Here is a 23,159-nt window from a genome sequence, read left to right on the forward strand (position 1 = left end):
GAACAAAGTAGAACTTGCGATGATGTGGCCAGAAAAACGAATAACCACCTTTACTTTTCCCCAACTAATGTCAGGCACCCATTAGAGCTGGGTGAATTCCGAAATTAAAAATCCCAGTCTTCACACTAGGATTCGAACCAGAATTTGAACCCTGGACCCCTCGGTTCGGAAGACAAGTGTTTTACCATCAGCCACCACCACTCATATATTAAGAATAGTTCGACAATTAGTTGCGTTATTAAAGAGACATTTCTTACATAGCGCTTGGCCACTTTTTCATGGTTCTAGTCATGTTAATGATGTATCCAGCTGCTGAGTGTGTGTGTGTGTCGGGGGAGGATGAGAAACAGCAACAATTCAGACTTATTCCATCGCTGTCTCTACAAACTCAATTCTTAATTATTTAAAAAAAAACTTACAGAGTGACTTAACATAATAAATAGTAAAGAAAAAAAAATTAAAACGCACTAAAAAGTAGGAAACAATGAATCAATAATCATAGCCTTGTGTGTGTTCAGTAGGAGTTAAAGTGAAATTCACACCCAACGCTTTTTAAATTTAATATGAACTATTTCCTACGTTTTAGTGCACTTAGTCTACGAGCTATTTTCTTTGACATCTATACCATCCATGGATTATTTTAGCCTGTGCGACGTTCTATCTCTACAGTAATATATGATCGCGCTTAATATTTTAAATAGTTTAATTTGATATTATCCTTGTAACAGGAAAAATCAAAAGTGAAAATGGTAATAAAGGTAATGTTAATTATCAAATCCATTACAAAGTTTTTCTTTATAATTGATTAATATACATACAGTCTGATATAATTGGGCTATTAACGTTTGATGATTTTACTGTACTCTAGCCATGTTCTAGCCATGTTCTAGCTTTCTTTCAGTTCTAAACGTCTTATTCGCTACACAAGGCATATCTCCCCCCCCCTAGCTTAGTACATTTAGAATAGGAAAACAAAAGTAATTAAGTAATACTAATTGATTTATTATTTGGTTGATTTTTTTGTATAGTTCATGTGTTGTCATCGAGCAAAATTTGATAACGATTGGATGAGAAGTGGTCGAAAAAAAAAAAGCAAAAGTACCAAACATAAGAGAAATAAACCAGAAAGATGTAAACATAAAGAAAGATACAGATTGAGTTGATATACGCGTTGTATAATTATAATCACATATAACAATGTACACTTCTCTTTTTATCTAATGTCATATATCAGACGTAGCCACATATCAGAAGTTAGCTACCTGTAGGTATGAATGCCATTGCAAAGGGACGTAAATAAATAAAAAAGCTTCTCTATATTTCTATGTCTTTTTGTTTTAAGTTGTACTAGATTCGAACCATAAAGACTTGACTTTTCTTATCAAGTAAATACACCCTCCCCTGCATCCACTTTTGAGCAAATATCTCCCCGTTAAGAAACCTGTCTGATCGGTTCCTTTATTTGAGTGAGTGTAAGTCAATAGATGGACTAGTCACCATTTATCACGCTGCTTCACTTCCCCTTGGAGCATTATATATAAACGTCCTCGTGTTGCTTTTGACGGGTCTCTAGGAAATACTCGACTGGCAGTCCGTGTGTCCGAGTCCAAGTTTTTTTTACTTCGCTTCGTTTAGTGTTTCTTTGGCGTGAGAATGTTAACACACAGCATAATGACATCGGTGATAATTGGAGCTTATGTAGTTCTTTGGATAGGTAAGTGACAAAAAAGCGGATAAAATCAAAGGAACAGCGCTTCTTGAAGCACATGAAATAGGGCTTTAGTTAGGGTATAATATTCTTGTTTTATTATTAAGGAACTCTGTCTAAATTCTATTGGCTAGTTCAGGGGCGAAGCTAGGAATTTTCCATCGTTTGGGGGACCGGATGGCTTGGGGGCACCTGCTTTTTGCGTAATTATTGATTTTTAATGTACAAAACACTCATTTGGTGCCCCCCTCAAGTGGGGGCCCTTGGGGGATTTTCAAATTCTCCCCCTCCTCCCCGCAGCCTAGCTACGCCACTGGGCTAGTTGGCTGTTGGCTACTGGCTGTTGTTGAGCTTACATTGCTTGCTAGAGGCTGTAGGGACTGTTGTTTTAGTAGTATTCTAGGAGGTGGAAGTCTTTAAATTGCAAGATAAAATATAAAACAAGAAAAAAAAATACATTAAAAAAACAAGACTTAAATGAAGTGTAATTGTATCAATCACATTGGATCAGATCAGACATATGCATCACTGACAGACATAATAAATCTCAGCGAAATATTTTTATCAATTATTTTTGTTTAGCTTTTAGCTTTCTCAATGCGCTATGATTCTATCACGTGTCTGGACCAGTTGTGAAAGGGGAGGGAAGAAGGGGGTATCTTGGTGAATGTTTACATGATCGTTTTTTAAATGCATAAAAATATTTCACTCGAGGCTCAGGTGTTCTCAAGGTACTGATTCAACCTATACCACCACATCTGTCAAGTACGATATCTTTCCCTTGTTCAAGATACCAAACAAAATAATTAATTACCAATAGTTAATTAACTAATTCGTACATTTTTAGAATTGATTCTTTTGTTGTCAGGTTAAAAAAATAATTGTGCAAAATCGCAGCTTAATCCGAGATTTGGTGTGGGAGAAATAACGTGTACAAACATTTGACCATACACACAGAATAGACAGAGGGATTTCATATAAACTATGTAATTAAACCATTCCCAAGATGTAACTATTATATTTTATAGTCACACTAACACAAGGATGAGTGGCTGAGTGGCATTAACCTGACTGATAGGCTGAAGTTCTAATCCGAATGTAGACTAGACATTTTTTACCAAGCTTCTATCAACTCAGTCTGTCTTTCTAATCAAAGGTTTGTACAAGTTAGAGCAGTTAAAAAGAGAGAAATTGTACTTGAAAGATTTGGTTGTATAAGTTGAATTAGTCCCCTTGAGAAGGCTTGAGCCCTTCGAGTTCGAATTGAAGTCTCACAACTTAAAAAAAACACCATCTTTTAAAAATGCACAGCTTATCAACATTTCCAATTTACACCAAATATTTACAATTTATATCAAACTAGACATATGTTACCCGCGACCCGCGGGTCTTTATTTGCGCATTACTTTCGATATAGTCACTGAGAGTGTTTTGTAAACAATTAAACGAAATAATAATGTAATAAGTAAAGCGAATGTGTCAATGTAAAAATAGTGTGAATGAAGCTATCAAATCAAAATAGCTAATAGGCTTAAATCCATTTTTTTTTTCAAATTAAAACATTTGCTTGTAGGCCTACATATATTTGATTAAAATTTGAGATGAATAGACTAAATTTTGTATGTTCATGTGTATAAAGTATAAAGTAGATCTTGAGGTAGACATAGATCTAAATCTACACTAATCTGGAGTTAAAAATTGGCTTTTATAGAGTTCAATCTGTGTTGCGCATGCGTGAACTTTTTTTCATGAATGAATATAGGCCTATCTCAACATGGCTACGCAGCTTTAGCGAACAGCGAACGAATGTATTTAAAATGCTTTAGAAAAACAAATTTGAATGTTAATTTGATTAATATATGAAATGAATGGACAATAATTAGTATGTTTATGTGTTAAAGCATAAAACTATCTTTGCGAAAAGAAGTTTTATCATCTTAGAGTTCTATAAGAGTTTTAGACCTAGGCCTAGGAATACTCAGTAGAGAGATGTGTTAAGTTAATGTGTAACCATTTGGTAATGTCTAATGAAAGAATGTTCGCCAGGAAATCTGTAGTCACAGATATCAGGAACTAATTTATGTAAAAAATGCTTTTGAATAATCTAGTGGATAGGTTTTAGATGTATGTTAAACGTAGCTAATGATCCTTTCACGTTATTTCTCTTTCGCTACGAAAATAAAATTAGTTTTGCGAAAATGGGTTTACCCGAAGTCGATACATTCTTATCTATTAAAAACGAAAAGAGCGATAGCTTTGTTAAATGAATGGGATTATAAAGTGAACAATTAAACGAAATAATTTTTAGTACGCGATTCATGAATGAATATAGATCTATTCTAGGCCTATCTCAACTCGGCTTCGCAGCTTTTGTATATGAATGTAGCTTTAGAAAACCAAATTTGAATGTTTATTTGATCAAAAATATGAAATGAATGGACTTTAATTAATATTTTTATGTGTTAAAGTATAAAACTATCTGTGCGAAGAGAAGTTTTATCATCTTAGAGTTGAATTAGAGTTTTAGATCTAGGGATGGGATTATAAAGTAAACAATTAAACGAATTAATATTTAGAACGCGATTCATTACGGTATTGTCTAATGAAAGAATGTTCGTCAGGAAATCTGTAGTCACAGATATAAGGATCTAATTTATGTAAAAAATGCTTTTAAAACACTAAATTGAAGGTTAATTTTATTACATAATGAAATCAATGGATCTTCTTTTGTATTTTCATGTGTCAAAGTAAAAAAACTATCTGCGCAAAGTGTATTTCTTAAAATTAGATCTAGGTCTAAATCCTTTCTATCTTTTCTCATGTCAACATTGTAGACATGGCCTAGATCCATAAAATACTATAGCTGTAATAGAGTCGGACAACTTTATTTTTTTTGAGGGTCTTAAGTTTGTTTTAGGGCTACAATACATACACTACGGTCTAAGTTAGTACCCAAGGAACATTCCTGCCTAGTTTTATCAAGATTGGTCAAGCGGTTTTGATGTCTATAAGTAACATACATACATACACCTCACATTCTACTTTATAATATAGATATTTACAATTTACATCAAATAGATAACTCTTTACAGTTAGCCGCCATATAGGGAACATCTTCAGTATCTTAAAGACCACACGAGAAAGTTATAGCGTCACACGGTCACAGAAAGTGTTTACCTTTAAAAATATAAAAATCCTGACGGTTTGAAAGGATTTTATTTTGACAGGAAGGGGTGTGGTTCCCAGATGTTCCTATATCAGGAGCAATAGTACTACCATCGTGTTACACTAATCAAATATAGGGGAAATATACTCTAGTGTAAGACACACTGTAGATATTAGTGATGACTCGAAAAACTACAAACTGAAGATTTTTTGTTTGTTTTCGTTCTGAAGAGCTGAAGAGAAATGGTCTTCATGGAATGCAACTATTGTACAGTGGAAACAACAACAACCATTTTGTTTGCTTTCCCAGAAGTCTCTTCAGAAATTCTCTTTCTTTCTCCCTCTCTATCTCTCGATCTCTCCTTTCCTCACTGTCTCTCCCCCCCCCCCCGCTCTCTTACCTTCTTTTGACTTCTCATTTATCTCCCTCTCTTTTTCTCTTTCTATCTCTCTCTTTAGCTTACCATCTGTCACTTCCCCTTCTCTTTCAAAGTTTCCATTTTATCTCTTTCGTTCTTGGTTTATCTTTTGCTCCCATCTTCCAATTACATTCTCTCTCTCTTTCTTTCTCTCTCTCTCTCTTTCTCTCTCTCTCTCTCTCTCGTTCTTTCTCTCTCTTTATCCCACTCCAACTCTTTTAGCTTTCCTTCTCTTCTGACCTGGTGTCTCTTTATCTCTTTCTTTTTTTTTTCTTTTCCTCACTCTCTCTGTCTCTCTCTCTCTTGCTCACTCTCTCGTTCTCTCCCCTTTCCATCAAGTGTTCACGTCCCCCTCTCACCTTCCCAATCTCCCCTTCCCCTTCCACCTCTCCATGACCTACGCTTCTACCTAAGCCATACTACAAAACCAGTAGAAATGTGAAGCCGAGAGAGACTACAGAAAACGTGTAGGCCATTCAATACCGTGAATGCTGTTTAATTTAACAATCTATCACAATAGCTCCATTGTATGAGAAAAATGAGTATCCTGGGCGTTCAAAGATTGGAGAGGGGAAACGTGAATTGATCCATGTACATTACCTTTTGTTTGTTCAATTAGACCAGAACACCACATAGGCAACCGACACCCTACCTTTGGTAGACCCCTATCATAAACATTGCTGCTCATGATCTGGTTCTGTCGCAGTGTGTCAGATTTAAATAAAATACAAACTCATGCATTTTGAAAAGAAATAAAAAAAATAAAAGGAACCAAACATCCTTATGTGTGTATGATGTGGGCGTGGTACGTCACACAGTTGAGTCTCTGACCTATCAATGGACCCTGTATTGACATAATAGAAGACTTTATGAAACTTTGTTTAAATATCTTTTATTCGTTTTCCGTTTTCTTGAATGTGTGTTTGATTTATCTTTTTATTTTCCCAAGTGAAATTTTAATTTTTCTACTCTCCGTGTAGAATATTCTTTAGACAGATGCCGCAGTGTTTAACGTATGGTTTAACGTATGGTTTAACGTATGGGGGCTTTTTTTCTAAATGGAAATTTGGTGTATCCGGTTAACGAAAGACGGAAGTATTGATAAGCTATGCATTTAAAAAAGCAAATAAATCTAATAATTTTGGGCTGATTGTATCACTACAAAATCTAATTTCTAATCCTGATCTATCAAAATGGCGCCCTTGATGTTATGTATTTGTCGGTTTATTTCAGAAATATCTCAATTGTATTTGTTTATTTCAACCAAATTTCAAACTTAATATTCCTTACTTTTAGGTTTAATATTGGTTCGGTTCTCTTGTCCACCAGTTCGTCTACTTAAGACAAAGACAAGTTTGTAGCTTTTGTAGTGATTATATAACCCGTGGGACTGACCAGTCCATCTCTTCAGTGAATGCAACCATTGCACAGTGAAAAAAACAAACAAGCCTGTAATTATTTTAATTTCACTCCTAGAAGTCTTTTCTGTTCTTCTCAACTTTATCGGATTTCTCGCGTTTCTCTGACAGTGTCTAGTAATGCCAGAATACATTATTTTTTTTTACAAATTATGACATCGATGCTGAATGTTTAAATATTATTAGTCAATATGATTTCACTTTCTTGATCTTTCTCTTTCTTATTTATTTTTTCCAACAAATCTGTTTTTTCTCCATTTACACGTTCTCTTATTATATCTCTTATTTTTATTTCTTGTCTCCCTCTTTTTATTTTCCCCACCCTCTCTAACTTTTTATTTTCCCCACCCTCTCTAACTTTTTATTTTCCCCACCCTCTCTAACTTTTTATTTTCCCCACCCTCTCTAACTTTTTATTTTCCCCACCCTCTCTAACTTTTTATTTTCCCCACCCTCTCTAACTTTTTATTTTCCCCACCTTCTCTAACTTTATTTTCCCACACCCTCTCTAACTTTTTATTTTCCCCACCTTCTCTAACTTTATTTTCCCACACCCTCTCTAACTTTTTATTTTCCCCACCTTCTCTAACTTTATTTTCCCACACCCTCTCAAACTTTATTTTCCCACACCCTCTCTAACTTTTTATTTTCCCCACCCTCTCTAACTTTTTATTTTCCCCACCTTCTCTAACTTTATTTTCCCACACCCTCTCTAACTTTTTATTTTCCCCACCTTCTCTAACTTTATTTTCCCACACCCTCTCTAACTTTTTATTTTCCCCACCTTCTCTAACTTTATTTTCCCACACCCTCTCAAACTTTTTATTTTCCCCACCTTCTCTCACTTTTTATTTTCCCCACCCTCTCTAACTTTTTATTTTCCCCACCCTCTCTAACTTTTTATTTTCCCCACCCTCTCTAACTTTTTATTTTCCCCACCCTCTCTAACTTTTTATTTTCCCCACCCTCTCTAACTTTCTATTTTCACCACCCTCTCTAACTTTTTATTTTCCCCACCCTCTCTAACTTTTTATTTTCCCCACCTTCTCTAACTTTATTTTCCCACACCCTCTCTAACTTTTTATTTTCCCCACCCTCTCTAACTTTTTATTTTCCCCACCTTCTCTAACTTTATTTTCCCACACCCTCTCTAACTTTTTATTTTCCCCACCTTCTCTAACTTTATTTTCCCACACCCTCTCTAACTTTTTATTTTCCCCACCTTCTCTAACTTTATTTTCCCACACCCTCTCAAACTTTTTATTTTCCCCACCTTCTCTCACTTTTTATTTTCCCCACCCTCTCTAACTTTTTATTTTCCCCACCCTCTCTAACTTTTTATTTTCCCCACCCTCTCTAACTTTTTATTTTCCCCACCCTCTCTAACTTTTTATTTTCCCCACCCTCTCTAACTTTCTATTTTCACCACCCTCTCTAACTTTTTATTTTCACCACCCTCTCTAACTTTTTATTTTCACCACCCTCTCTAACTTTTTATTTTCCCCACCCTCTTTAACTTTTTATTTTCCCCACCTTTTTTCTCTCATGAATAATTTTTTCTTTGCCTCTCTTCTCTTTCTTAAATATCCTCCCTTCTCTCTCTCATTCTCTTCCCTCGTTCTTTCTCTTTTCTTAACATTTCTATCACTCTTTCATGCTTCGTATTTTCTTCTCTCCTTTCTCTCTTTCTTTTCCACTCTCTATCATTCTCTTTCGTTCTCTCTCTCTCTTTTTTGCCTACCATGGCTCACTTTCTGCCTCTCTTCTCATTTCCGACCCTCTCCTCTCTGTCTTGCCTTTTCCTAATAGTAGTCGATTTCAAACATCCCTAGCTCCAGTATCTCCTAAGAGTGTCGTCTGCTACTTCCTAAACTGGGCTCAGTACAGGCCTGCACCATGTAGTCACACAGTCAGAAACATCAACCCATTTTTGTGTACGCACGGAGTGTATGCATTCTCCAAGTTAGACGGAAACAGGATCGCGCCCACAGAATGGAATGATGACACACCCACTGGTCAGTAAGTACAGTTCTTCTTTCATCATAGTTCTTTAATCATGTATTATTAGTCATACCCAACCTGAGACCGCAGTTGTGAATCAAGGATTAGCCTCTTTAGTCTCACGAGAAGCTGCAAAAGGAAAAGATCATCCCTGGAGACGTAATATGCCACAGACTTAGTGATGCATTATTTAGTGATGCATTATTTAGTGATGCATTGGACTGAAACTTTTCAAAGTCAACACCAACAGTTAGGAAAAAAAATGACATTGACTTATGGGAATTTCCACTTGGGATTTTATCAAAATCTTTGATTCTAGTGAAATGATTCTAATTATTATATTAGGCTAGTTTTTATTCTAATTTTCCCTTAGATAGTGACATATTGGTGAACTTGACTTTATTTTTTTTTATATTATTAAATTATTTAGCTCTCAATAAATCTTTCGACAGGTGGCGCCAGTTCAACGACTTGAAAAAGATCAACCCGAACTTCAAGACGCTGCTCTCTGTTGGCGGCTACTTGCATGGTTCCTACAGATTTCACCTGATGGCCAAGACTCAAGCGAACAGGGCCGAGTTTATCTCCTCGACCATTGCTTTATTGAGGAATTGGACATTTGACGGCCTGGACATTGACTGGGAGTATCCTGGGAACGACTCGCCAGACGACATGTCCTATCTAACCGAGCTTTTAAAGGTCAGTGTAGAGAGATGCTCTCTCTCTCTCTCTCACTTAATCTTTCTCTCTCTCTCTCTCTCTCTCTCTCTCACACACTTAATCTTTTTCTTTCTCCCTCTCTCTCTCTCTCTTCAGGACGAAACATCAAACTGACCAAACATATTAGTACCAGTTTAGTGATTTTGATGCCAAAGAAATGTCAATGAACATTGCAACTGCAATAATACAATAAAAACAAAACAAATGAAAACAAAAAGCCTAGAAAAATAAACTTCAAACTTAAACAAATATGTACAAACACTTTCACATTATAATACAAATTTGAAGCTGAATTTTATACTTATTCTGCTTGAGGCTACCTTTATGATAATAAAAGACAGCACTTTTTAAATGAGGTTCTTCATTTTTTTGTTGTTCTACTAGGAACTCCGAGAAGCTTTCCACCAAGAATCCATATCTAGTAAGAGAAGTCCTCTACTTTTGTCTGTAGCTGTTGCTTCTGGTGTCTGGCAGGCATCGTCCTCCTACAACGTGACGTCATTAGACCAGTACGTAATAGAGTGTTCAGTTTTAAAGAAGTATTGCACATTTATACTATAAATACACAGAAAATCATTTAGCATCTAGCTTGTCGCCTGTTAGAAGTTCCATTTTAGTTGGTGGGAAAAAAATACGTGAAAACATGTGGGGAAGGGGGGATTTATTTTGACATGAAAACTGACTATCGATTATAGCTGCTGATTGATTAGATAAATAGATCATTGGTGCTTATCAACACATCGCTATATAATCAATATATGCTAATGAAAGCGATAGATGATGGGTGTTGATCGATCAAGTACTTCTCAGTCGTATCTATACTTCATAGGTTCTGATCAAACAAGCAGTGCTTTTTTTTTGTGACGGTACGCACTGGTATGGCGTACTGGCACCTATTTTTGAATGTGGGGAAAAATTATTACTTTTAACTTTTATTATAATTTATTAGTAGTTAAAAGTTAGGCAATTCATTGCTGAGTACCAGCACCTAGTCACTGAGTACCGGCACCTTTTTTGTTTACAAAAAAAGCACTACAAAAAAGTAACAGGTATTAATTAAATTGATTTAAAATGGTTGATTGGTGCTTCACCTGTACTCTTTCACTGTTGGAACGTTAGGGTCACCACGTGTGATTTGTCAACCGTTTCTCTCCATTACCCTCTGTCTTTTTGCCTTGACTAGAATCTCTTTCAATGACAGGCCCGTCCATTCTTGTATGTTCTCTTTCCATCGCTTTATCTTGCTATTTTTCTTTACCTTAATACTGTTCCAAAGTAATGTCTTTCTGAGCCTCGGGGACCTCGCGATATATACAGACAGTTTCAGTTTTCATAGTTTGACTGTGGTAAGCATGTCATCGCGGGGCACAAAGGCCATTGTGATCTTATTTCGAATTTCCTTATTTGTGGTGCGGTCTTTGTAGGTGATGCCTAGGATCCATTTTAGCATCTCAATTCCATGGCTAGGATCTTCCCCTCTCATTGTGCAGTTAGCGCTCAAGATTCGCAATTATACAAGAGCAACGATGGTCACAATAGGTGCTATAAGACCGATATTTGTTAGGTGCTCATTTATCTGAAAGTTAATTAAAAGCTGATGGTCAAAGCAATAGATGGATGATATGTTAATCAATCTGAAAGTTGAAATGTGATTACAGTTAGGGGAATATATCAGATAACTTTTAAAAAATTGTAACCTGTCCAAATCCTGAACAAATTTAAACTGATAATGTATTCTGTCTCATCAGGTATGTCGATATGGTCAACGTTATGACCTATGACTACCACGGGTCATGGCAGAAGACAACTGGACTTAACGCGCCAATGTTCTCTAATGATGGACTGGATGTGGTAAGACTTTAAAAACATGTACCTGCTAAGTAGGTAGCGAGTGTTTTGTATTGTAAGATTTTTGCAAGACATTGTGTTAAAAATTAAGACAATCACCATTGAAAAGACAATCTATGAATGTAAGAGAATAGAAGTACGCGTGTAAAACGGCTTCCACTGACAATGACAAATTAAAAAAACAACAAAAAAAAAAACTTTGTATTCTTAATGGTTATTTTCCATGAAGCAATATTGCTAGACATGACGCCTCTTTGTATATTCTTTGATTTAATATTCATCACATATTGATCCAATATCCACGCAGAGTATCGAATAATGTATCAATAAAATACTCTGTTGAAAATCGAATATCATACTCATTGAATATTGATGCTACATAAATTGGCGCATCGATTTTCATGATAATTACTCCTGTCCACATACATTTTATTAGAATAAAGCCTTAACTGCAATGATTATAAAACAAGCAAAATAAAAAATACGTTCAAAAAAATAATATTAATAATTACTGCCAGTTATCTCCAGATGACTGGGTTTAGCTCCCTTTCTGCTATTTAAAAAAATTATTTAGTACTTATTGATTAACTAATAATCTAATAATAAACTAATAATATAATAACTAATATTAACTAATAATAAAGTTTCATCTTGATCCGAGAATGGGTTTGTGGGAGAAATAACATACTCAAAATTTATACCAGACAGAGTGAGTTGATATAACTTTTGTAAAAATATATTGATATATTTTTTTTTATTTTTTTTTTTGGTGAAACTGCCCTCTATCCTCTTTTGTTCTCAGCACTCCACCATCACTTGGTACACAAACAATGGGCTGAGAGCTGACAAGATTTTCTTAGGCATAGCGCTTTATGGGCGTACATGGACTCTAGCTGACCCCAGTCTGAACGGTGTCGGGGCACCGGCTGTAGACTCAGGCATCGCTGGGAACTGCACCAAAGAAAAAGGAACTCTTGCTTACTTTGAGGTGAAGTTCAATAAGTAGGATGGACATTTTACAACTTTTTGTTTCGTTTCTCTTTTAAATCAACATTTCGAGTTTTTAACAAATGTGTGACATGATATGGCTTAAATATGTTTTTGAAAGCACGGCATGGGACAAGGCACTTTGTAGACTGGGGTCCAGAGATACAACCCTGGTTCTCTACGCAATGAAAAGTTCCCCAGTTAGACCTTGCGATCTCTGGGGGTAGATGATGTAAAGCTCATCTATTTTTATGGTCAACGGTTAACGAGGGTGTCACGTGGCCAGCACAACGACCAACCGCCGTTACTTCCTCTACATAAGTTACTACCCATTCGAGTGGAGTGAGCTAAAAACCCCGAATCAAATCCCAGTCAAATCCCTCAGATTGGAAGCCAAGCGCTTTACCGCTCAGCCACCGCGCCTCCTCATGGGGTAGTTAGGAGATTCTATTTCGTGTCGCAACTGAAGTCCCTATAGACGAGTTGCTATTATAATTTTTAAGTACATTTAAAGCTTGATAATTCCTAGCATAGACTTAATAACTTTGACAAACCTTTAAATATTCATCTCACTCAAAGTAACCTTCTGAACAGGTTTTAAAGTGTTCAAGCTTTTAATTTGTTTTAACTTCTTCAAATTTGAATAATGCATTACAGTGCTTGTTACTTTTCGGCCCATGAGTTATGAAATGCAAGTTGAAGAAAAAAAAAGGTCTATATACAAATACATGGTTCAAAGGTTATGTAGTCCTGTAATCATAGACATATATATATAGACTGGACGACAAAGAACAAATTATTATCGGAAATATTTGGGAAAAGATAAGTTTGTAGATCCACATCACAAACCTATATATATTTGCCTATGTCTATGATTATGAAACAAAGACAAAATATTGGGAATATGGCAGTTTTGTACTTTTCAAAACTAAAGATCAAAGGTATATATTGGCTGAAATGTTAGTCCTAGAATTTATAGCTCAATCGCCGCCATTTTTTGTTCACATAGATATAGTACATAAAACATATTTGACTTCCCCCAAATAAAAATAACTTCCTACTTCCAGTCTATATTTATTTATGTCTATGCCTGTAATATAATTGTGCATCATGGGAAGACATATTTTGAACATCTATTTATCATGTAACATACACGGCGATGCACTGTCGCGCTAGTGTGCAAATGTACACAAATAGTAATAGTTGAAAGGCTTAAATGAGCTCTAGCAATGATACAATTAGTAGCTCCGCTTTTCTCCCCTGTAGGGAACTATCATGACATACTAAACAATGTCAAGGACGCTTAATTGAAATTCAATGTTGCCAACTAAAATAAAAAAAAAAAAATTAGCTACCAACAGCAGGACTTAGAAACCTTGCTTCCGGTGTGCTAAAAAGTGCTAATTAACCAGAGGCGTAGTAAGCGCCCGGGGCAAGGTACCTTATTGGCGACCGCCCCCCCCCCACCCCCGCAATTTTCCATAAACATCACTGTCACGAGTAGTTTGAACAAGTGTCTTTTGCTTTCTCCCAACTCTGTGAAGTTTTTTTTCACCTACTTACAATCCTTGTATCGGCGAGAGCGCATTGTATTTTTGTTTTGAATTGTTTGCTACGTCACAAAGTCCGGTGACATCTATTGGTCACTCTTTGTCATGAGGCAGTTCACCTTCTGAATTTGGTTGAAACGAATGGTGTGTTGGTCCGTAAAAGATTAGGCCTATTAGTTTGTTTAAACAAGTACTAGTTCCTTGGTCTTATTATTCGTTAGGATCTTTGGACCCCTGTTTAGGTGGGGGGGGGGGGGCAGTGTTGGAGTTGTATTACTGAACTCGATACTTTGCCAGTGGTGGCGTCGTTTATCTTCTCAGAAATATCTATTACAGTCCTGAGTGACATTGTCATATTGTCGATCATTGACGACTTTGAGTGTCAGTGGCCGTTACACAACAGTTGGTGCCAATTGGGGATCCGTCAAGGTCTAACTCTTTGCCGATGTTGACAGTATTGTGACGTCATTCGGTCAGCGTCTGGTTTACTATGAAACCATCATTAATCATGATAATTGTAGCAGTAGCAAGGTGCTTATGTGTCATTATTGAATATATAGCTGTATATATACTATTATCTATTCATCATTCTATCATTCTCATTGTACATATACATATATAAGTATCATATAATTAAATTCATAATTTTGTTATTTAAATCATTCACATAGTTGGTTACTCTATGTATGACTGTGTGGGAAGGATGTTCTTGTCAGGTTGAACCTCGGGAACCTAACTTTCAGCTATTGAACAACCTAAATGACTCCTAAAACTGACAATCACATAGGAATATAGTATTATAATATAATGTATTTAATAATATAATAAAAATAGCTTTAGAATTTATTACTTAATAAACAATAAACTACAATAATTTTATTTCTTTTGTACCTCTATGCGTGTGGCGCCCCCCCCTGAGATCATCGTGCCCCGTCCCCCCCCCCCGCTACGCCTATGTCATTATCTTTATTTTGTACACCAGATACACTAAATAAATTCGGAGATGGTTTTAAACTCAAATCCTTCCTGGTTTCGTTCATAGAATTCGGTGAATTTTGCGCTGGGTCAAGTGATGGTTTAACATTAAAATCTCATCTAAAATAAACAAAATTAAAGTAAACAAGGTTATGTGGAAACACAAACTGAAAATCGGCCCCCGAAGTGGTAGGTTTCAAAATTATCAGAATAAAATTCTATCAAAGACAAAATGACAGAAAATAATTGAGAAAAAAAAGTTTAACAGATCTTGTGTGGTGCCCCAGCGGTCCAGCAGACCAAAGGATAGGGTGAAAGTGAATGTGAAGTTAGATGTGAACCTGGCCTGATGTCTTATAATGAATATCTAATTGATCTAATTGTTTTGTAAAGGGCCAATCTCTTTTTGTGTGTAAATATAGTACTTAGTATAACAGAACTTACGTAACTTAACAATACAAATATATAAAAAAAATTTGACAAAAAATCTACAATCGTTTGCATAAATGTGTTTAAAATATGGCAAAAAGTCGTCTCCCCTAATAAAGAGCCTCAAATGTTTGTTACTATTAATAGTGAATAGTTATAAAAGTGGTGTATTTTTATTGAAAAAACTGCTTGCATAAGTGATTTAAAAAATTAGATTTTTCGCTTTCAGAAAAGAAAAAAAGTAGCCGTTGCATCACAACTTTGAATGGTCTAAAATATTGTGATGTCGGATTTTCACTATCTTTTATAGTTTACGAGATCTAAACGGGACGGACAGACGGACAGACAGACGGACAGGCCACACAAAACTAATAGCGTCTTTTCCATTTTCGGGGGCGCTAAAATATATAATTATTTATAGTTTTTCCGCCTTAGATGGAAATGCCTAAATGTAGACTATTCACTAAATGTTGATATGAATTGCTCTATTGCAGATTTGTGATCTGTTACGAAACAAAGGCTACACTGAGACTCTGGACTACATAGGTCAACAGAAATATGCTTACAATGGCGATCAGTGGGTATCCTACGATGATAAACAGTCCCTGAACATAAAGGTGAGCCATTGTTATTATTTTGATTCATAATACTTCATTTAGTTTCATACCCAGCGACATGTTTTTTTTTTAGGCTGATATAGAGGGAAATATATCTGTCAATGTAGATAAAATTGTAATCATCTTCAGTTGGACTGGGCTAGGACGTAACAATCTTCAGATGCACTGGCGTAGGACGTAACAATCTTCAGATGCACTGGGGTAGGACGTAACAATCTTCAGGTACACTGGGCTAGGATGTAACAATCTTCAGGAGCACTGGGCTAGGACGTAACAATCTTCAGATGCACTGGGCTAAGATGTAACAATCTTCAGATGCACTGGGCTAGGACGTAACAATATTCAGATGCACTGGGCTAGGACGTAACAATCTTCAGATGCACTGGGATAGCACGTAACAATCTTCAGATGCACTGGGCTAGGACGTAACAATCTTCAGATGCACTGGGCTAGGACGTAACAATCTTCAGGTGCACTGGGCTAGGACATAACAATCTTCAGGTGCACTGGGATAGGACGTAACAATCTTCAGGTACACTGGGCTAGGACGTAACAATCTTCAGATGCACTGGGCTAAGATGTAACAATCTTCAGATGCACTGGGCTAGGACGTAACAATCTTCAGATGCACTGGGCTAGGACGTAACAATCTTCAGGTGCACTGGGATAGGACGTAACAATCTTCAGGTACACTGGGCTAGGACGTAACAATCTTCAGATGCACTGGGCTGGGACGTAACAATCTTCAGATGCACTGGGCTAGGACGTAACAATCTTTAGGCGCAATGGGTAAGGATGTAACAATTTCTCAGGCGCACTGGGATAGGACGTAACAATCTTCAGGTGCAATGGGATAGGACGTAACAATCTTCAGATGCACTGGGCTAGGACGTAACAATCTTTAGGTGCACTGGGGTAGGACGTAACAATCTTTAGGCGCAATGGGGTAGGATGTAACAATCTTCAGATGTACTGGGCTAGGACGTAATAATCTTTAAATCTTTAGATGCACTGGGCTAGGACGTAACAATCTTTAGATGCACTGGGCTAGGATGTAACAATCTTCAGATGCACTGGGCTAGGACGTAACAATCTTCAGATGCACTGGGCTAGGATGTAACAATCTTCAGATGCACTGGGCTAGGATGTAACAATCTTCAGATGCACTGGGCTAGGACGTAACAATCTTGAGATTGACTGGGCTAGGACGTAACAATCTTCAGATGCACTGGGCTAGGACGTAACAATCTTCAGATGCACTGGGCTAGGACGTAACAATCTTCAGATGCACTGGGATAGGACGTAACAATCTTCAGGTGCACTGGGCTAGGACGTAACAATCTTCAGGTGCACTGGGATAGGACGTAACAATCTTAAGGTACACTGGGCTAGGACGTAACAATCTTCAGTTGCACTGGGATAGGATGTAACAATCTTCAGGTGCACTGGGATAGGACGTAACAATCTTCAGGTGCACTGGGCTAGGACGTAACAATCTTCAGGTGCACTGGGCTAGGACGTAACAATCTTCAGATGCACTGGGATAGGACGTAACAATCTTTAGGCGCACTGGGCTAGGACGTAACAATCTTTAGGCGCAATGGGTAAGGATGTAATAATCTTCAGGCGCACTGGGCTAGGACGTAACAATCTTCAGGCGCACTGGGATAGGACGTAACAATCTGCAGGTGCACTGGGCTAGGACGTAATATTCAGGTGCACTAGGGTAGGACGTAATAATCCTCATTTCTGAAGGACTATCTGAAAAGTATGAATGAATTCAAGCGGCACACACACATACACGTCTGTCTGTAGGTGTGACTGGTACAAACTTTGCCCACGTTTTATCTCCCACTTCTTGTTCACGGATCAAGTGAAAACTTTGCCCACGTTATTTCTCCCACTTCTTGTTCACGGATCAAGTGAAAACTTTGCCCACGTTATTTCTCCCACTTCTTGTTCACGGATCAAGTGAAAACTTTGCCCACGTTATTTCTCCCACTTCTTGTTCACGGATCAAGTGAAAACTTTGCCCACGTTATTTCTCCCACTTCTTGTTCACGGATCAAGTGAAAACTTTGCCCACGTTATTTCTCCCACTTCTTGCTCACGGATCAAGTGAAAACTTTGCCCACGTTATTTCTCCCACTTCTTGTTCACGGATCAAGTGAAAACTTTGCCCACGTTATTTCTCCCACTTCTTGTTCATGGATCAAGTGAAAACTTTGCCCACGTTATTTCTCCCACTTCTTGTTCACGGATCAAGTGAAAACTTTGCCCACGTCATTTCTCCCACTTCTTGTTCACGGATCAAGTGAAAACTTTGCCCACGTTATTTCTCCCACTTCTTGTTCACTGATCAAGTGAAAACTTTGCCCACGTTATTTCTCCCACTTCTTGTTCACGGATCAAGTGAAAACTTTGCCCACGTTATTTCTCCCACTTCTTGTTCACGGATCAAGTGAAAACTTTGCCCACGTTATTTCTCCCACTTCTTGTTCACGGATCAAGTGAAAACTTTGCCCACGTTATTTCTCCCACTTCTTGTTCACGGATCAAGTGAAAACTTTGCCCACGTTATTTCTCCCACTTCTTGTTCACGGATCAAGTGAAAACTTTGCCCACGTTATTTCTCCCACTTCTTGTTCACGGATCAAGTGAAAACTTTGCCCACGTTATTTCTCCCACTTCTTGTTCACGGATCAAGTGAAAACTTTGCCCACGTTATTTCTCCCACTTCTTGTTCACGGATCAAGTGAAAACTTTGCCCACGTTATTTCTCCCACTTCTTGTTCACGGATCAAGTGAAAACTTTGCCCACGTTATTTCTCCCACTTCTTGTTCACGGATCAAGTGAAAACTTTGCCCACGTTATTTCTCCCACTTCTTGTTCACGGATCAAGTGAAAACTTTGCCCACGTTATTTCTCCCACTTTTTGTTCACGGATCAAGTGAAAACTTTGCACAATTATTCATTGTCCCTAACAAAACATGAATCAATTAAAAAATTAACCGTTGTCTTTCTATGACTGAAAGAGGCCAACAAAAATTAATTACTGCTCATTAATTAGTTTTCTTTGATAGAGAAAAGGGAAATTAATCTTACAGTATTGAGACTCTAAAATGGCATTCTCCCACTTCGTTTTCCGCTTTGTTTTAAAATTTAAAAAAATATTTTGCTTGTTTTTTTTTATTTAAGATGGACTACATCGACGGGTTTAACCTTGGCGGGGCTATGGTCTGGGCGCTGTCTGATGATGACTTCAGTGGTCAGTTCTGCGGCGAGGGCAACTATTCCATCTTAGGATATGTCACTAGCAGATTGAGCGATCAGTAAGTAGACTCCCACGTGACTCTCTTACAATGTCATTGACTTACTCGGTCCATTGTTTCCTGTTTCATCATTAGGTTTTGATGGGGATTTACTCGATTTAAACTTAACAATGTCAAGGACGCTAGATTGAATTTGTATGTTGCCAACTTTAAAAAAAAAAGTACTAAAAACGGAAGAGCTTTGAAAACTTTCTTCTCTATTTCTAAAAAGTACACATACAAAAAAAACACCTAGCTTATCAACGCTTCTTTTGTCCTGTACACCGATACACCAACAAAAAAAATCCCTAGCTATTTATAGTTTTCTTTCGTCGTGGATGAAGATCTCTAAAGACATTCGAACTGTATATATATTCACATTCGTTAGATCATATTTATAGTCGAGTTTCAAATGGAGCGTCTTCGATACGAAGTATGTCATATAGACCAAAGCCATGCTGTTACATCGCTTGCATTAAATACTGTAAAACTGTGTGCTTAACACTGTCTAGTAAAAAAAAATGAATAAGCTATACATTGATTACAAGTTAGCAGAGACCATAGCGAGACTCGATCGTTGTGTTAAGCTTACCACTGCAATAAATAACAAAATCGTTTAAAAAATACTTTTAAAAAAAAACAACAAAGTGTAATTGTATCTATCAAAAAATGATAAATCTGTGTGATTAGAAATATTTTTAAATTATTTTTGTTTAGTGCATGCTTTTAGTTTTCACAATACACTATGATCCTATCACTTATATAGATCAGTTGGGGAAAAGGGGGGGGGGGGGGTGAAAGAAAGGTATATCTTACCGTAATCGCGTTTTGAATGCATTTATTTAAAAAAGGGGGAACAACCAGAATTCGAACTCGGGGCTCAAAACTGGGAACTGTACTGTTTCCTTGTTTAAAAACAGATAACTCATCAATCAGTATTGTTGTATATGCGGGCGGGGGGGGGGGTATTGTTTTCTATACCGGTCACTCAATGCGAATTCGAATGGAAACTGGACGTTTGAAAACACTGGCCATCCAGTCAGTTACATCCAGTCCTAGAGAGTTCTCATAAATTTATGCTTTAGAATTTAGATTGCATAAGATAAGAATCTTAAATTCTGTTCTATAGATCTAGATGAATGTCTAATTTATGTTCATTTTGATTGAAAAGCAAACTTTTTATTTTCAGAAGTACAACTTTCTCAACGACTGTCACATCCACAACAAAGACAGCTTTTTCTACAGCGGCTGAAACAACTACTGTAGCAACCACAACTGCAACTACAAAACCAACCTCCACAACGACGACAACCATACCAACTACTACCCCTACATCTACAACAACAAAACCAACCACTTTAACGACAGTATCAACAACTACAACAACATCTCCACCACCACCAACAACAACAACCACAAAACCAACCACTACAACGACTACATCAACCATTTCAACCACAACATCTATACCAACAACTACAACAACAAAAACTACAACTCCCACACTAACCACCACAACAGCAGCACCAACAACCACTACTACAAAACCAACCACTACGACTACGTTGACCTCCTCAACCACATCTATGCCAACTACAACAAAAACTACTACAACCGTTGCGCCAACCACCACCACTGAAGCACCAACAACCACTACTACAAAACCAACCACTACAACGACTACGTCGACCACTTCAACCACAACTTCTATACCAACAACTACAACAAAAACTACTACAACCACTACGCCAACCACCACAACAGCAGCACCAACAACCACTACTACAAAACCAACCACTACAATGACTACGTTGACCACTTCAACTAAAACAACTACAACAACAAAGCCAACTACTACAACAGCAGCACCAACGACTACCAAAATATCTTCAACTACAGTGTCAATAACATTGGCACCAACAACTACAACTGCAAAACCAACCACTACAGCCCCAACAACAACATCGATACCGATAACTACATCAAAGCCAACCAGTACAACGACGGCTCCAACTACTACAATATCTACTTCTGCAACCACTTCCACAACAACTACAACAGCAAAGCCGACTACTACACCGGCTATGCCAACCATTACAACCTCAACAACAGCATCAATATCAACAACTACAACAACAAAGCCGCCAACCACTACAACGACGGCACCTTCTAGTACAACATCAACGACTGCAACTACTTCTACAACACAAAAACCAACAACTACATCCCAAGCAACTGCACCAACAACAAAACCAACCACTACAACCGCTGCGCCCACTATTATGACGACGACAGGTGCGCCAACAACTGCAACAATAAAACCAACTACCCAACCATCTCTACAGACATCCACGACCGCAGCACCCATCCAAAAGGCTTTCAGTGAGTACCTGGTTTTTTGCTGTCTTATCTTATCTTATAGACGTTCCTTCAGAAAAGATTACGTCATACGCGTAATGCATCTAATCATGCATATTAACCAATGACTTAAATTATGCTGGCTCAGGCCAGCATTCCATGCTCTAATAGCACTAGGGAAAAAGGAGCATTTTTACAAATTCGTCCTAGCACATGGAATGAGGAAAGTGCCTTTATCTTTGTGTCTTTCTGAGTATTTTATTAGGTTTTTTCCATGGTAACGCTGCCTTAAGAAAATAATGTCAACCAATCACTATACACGTTTGTACGTTTTAAATACCATTTTATACTATAAATCAATTATAATCCAAACTAGGTGATGTCTATATTGTAATAAAGGATACGTATAATATTGTTAAAAAATAACTATTTAGAACAGTGTTTCGCAGACTTTCACTTAGTACACTTAGAACACTTAGTACAATTGAAGAATTTAGCGGAACACTTGGCTTTTTTTTTTTTTTAGGATTTATTGTTTCCTATACATACCGTGGGTATAATTTTATTCTATATTTAGCTTTTTACAAATTTATTTTCAAATATATAACTAGGTCTACAATAAATACATACAAAAATGTCTGAACAAAAAATGTTAATTAACTCCGAAGACATTTTGTGGATATTAGGCACGATACTCGTAAGATGAATTCTAAAATCTGCTGTGGTGTCAAGCCTGCTTTTAGACCTTTACTTTATTACAACCTGATCAGAAAATCTTGCTGCGCTTAAATATGTTGTAGGAAACTGCAGTAAAATAACGAAAGCTGGTTTGAAATATTCTGTTACATGGCTAAATATGTCGGATTTGTTCCCATTCTCGGATCAAGTTAAAACATTAAAAAAAACTATACTGTACCTAACAAAACATGAGTCAGTTAAATTGTCCAATTAGTGTATTAACTATTTGTAATTATTTTTTTTTTGCTATCGAATACGAGAAATAATTTCTACATTATTGAGAGATATAGTTGTATGTGCGGAGTTCTTCCCGTTAGATAAGCTTAGCTTTTTTAAAAAGAATTTTTTTTTATATTTGGCTTATTTTTTCTTTCCAGTTTGTCCGAAATCCTATGGTTTCTTCGCTGACCCCTACAGCTGCTCAGCTTACTACGTGTGTTCGTCCGGCGTTGCTATACCGGTGAAGTGTCCACAAGGAACAGTGTATAACTCTGACAGTGTCCGGTGTGAGAATCAGCTGACCACGAAATTTGTTTGCACGATCTAAATAAATATAACACAATATTAGGTGGTCAAAGTTATTTAGTGTCTATTTTTGTCTAATCATTTATATATACATATCTTTCTCTCTCTCCCTTATCTTTTAAAATACAGACGTTACTTCAAAAAGAAGATGATTATACGTCCTACGCGTCATGCATGTTAATCAATGACTTAAATTCTGAAAATTATTTGCTTTCCTGGCGGATACAGGCAACCCATTCCATGCTCTAATGGTACTAGGGAAGAAGGAGCATTTGTACAAATTAGTTCTAGCATATGGAACAAGGAATGTGCCTTTATCTTTGTGTCTCAACCTATATCTCTCTATCTTCTTATATTTCTATGTTTCTTTGTTGATTGGTCGTGTCTAT

At 37.0% G+C, this 23,159-nt stretch overlaps 1 protein-coding gene across 1 annotated transcript; it reads left to right on the top strand.

The window, feature by feature from the left end:
* The first annotated feature begins 1,528 nt into the window (after positions 1–1,528).
* LOC106078566 (oviduct-specific glycoprotein-like) lies at positions 1,529–22,822 on the top strand. Its single transcript, XM_056019249.1, has 10 exons — positions 1,529–1,714; positions 8,543–8,729; positions 9,164–9,410; positions 9,816–9,940; positions 11,180–11,282; positions 12,082–12,267; positions 15,715–15,837; positions 19,037–19,170; positions 20,339–21,531; positions 22,623–22,822. Exons 1-10 carry the CDS (start codon positions 1,654–1,656, stop codon positions 22,790–22,792), a joined length of 2,529 nt encoding a protein of 842 aa, XP_055875224.1. The 5' UTR covers positions 1,529–1,653; the 3' UTR covers positions 22,793–22,822.
* Positions 22,823–23,159: the final 337 nt, after the last annotated feature.

This window comes from Biomphalaria glabrata, chromosome 2, assembly GCF_947242115.1.
Source record: "Biomphalaria glabrata chromosome 2, xgBioGlab47.1, whole genome shotgun sequence".
Taxonomy (NCBI): domain Eukaryota; kingdom Metazoa; phylum Mollusca; class Gastropoda; family Planorbidae; genus Biomphalaria; species Biomphalaria glabrata.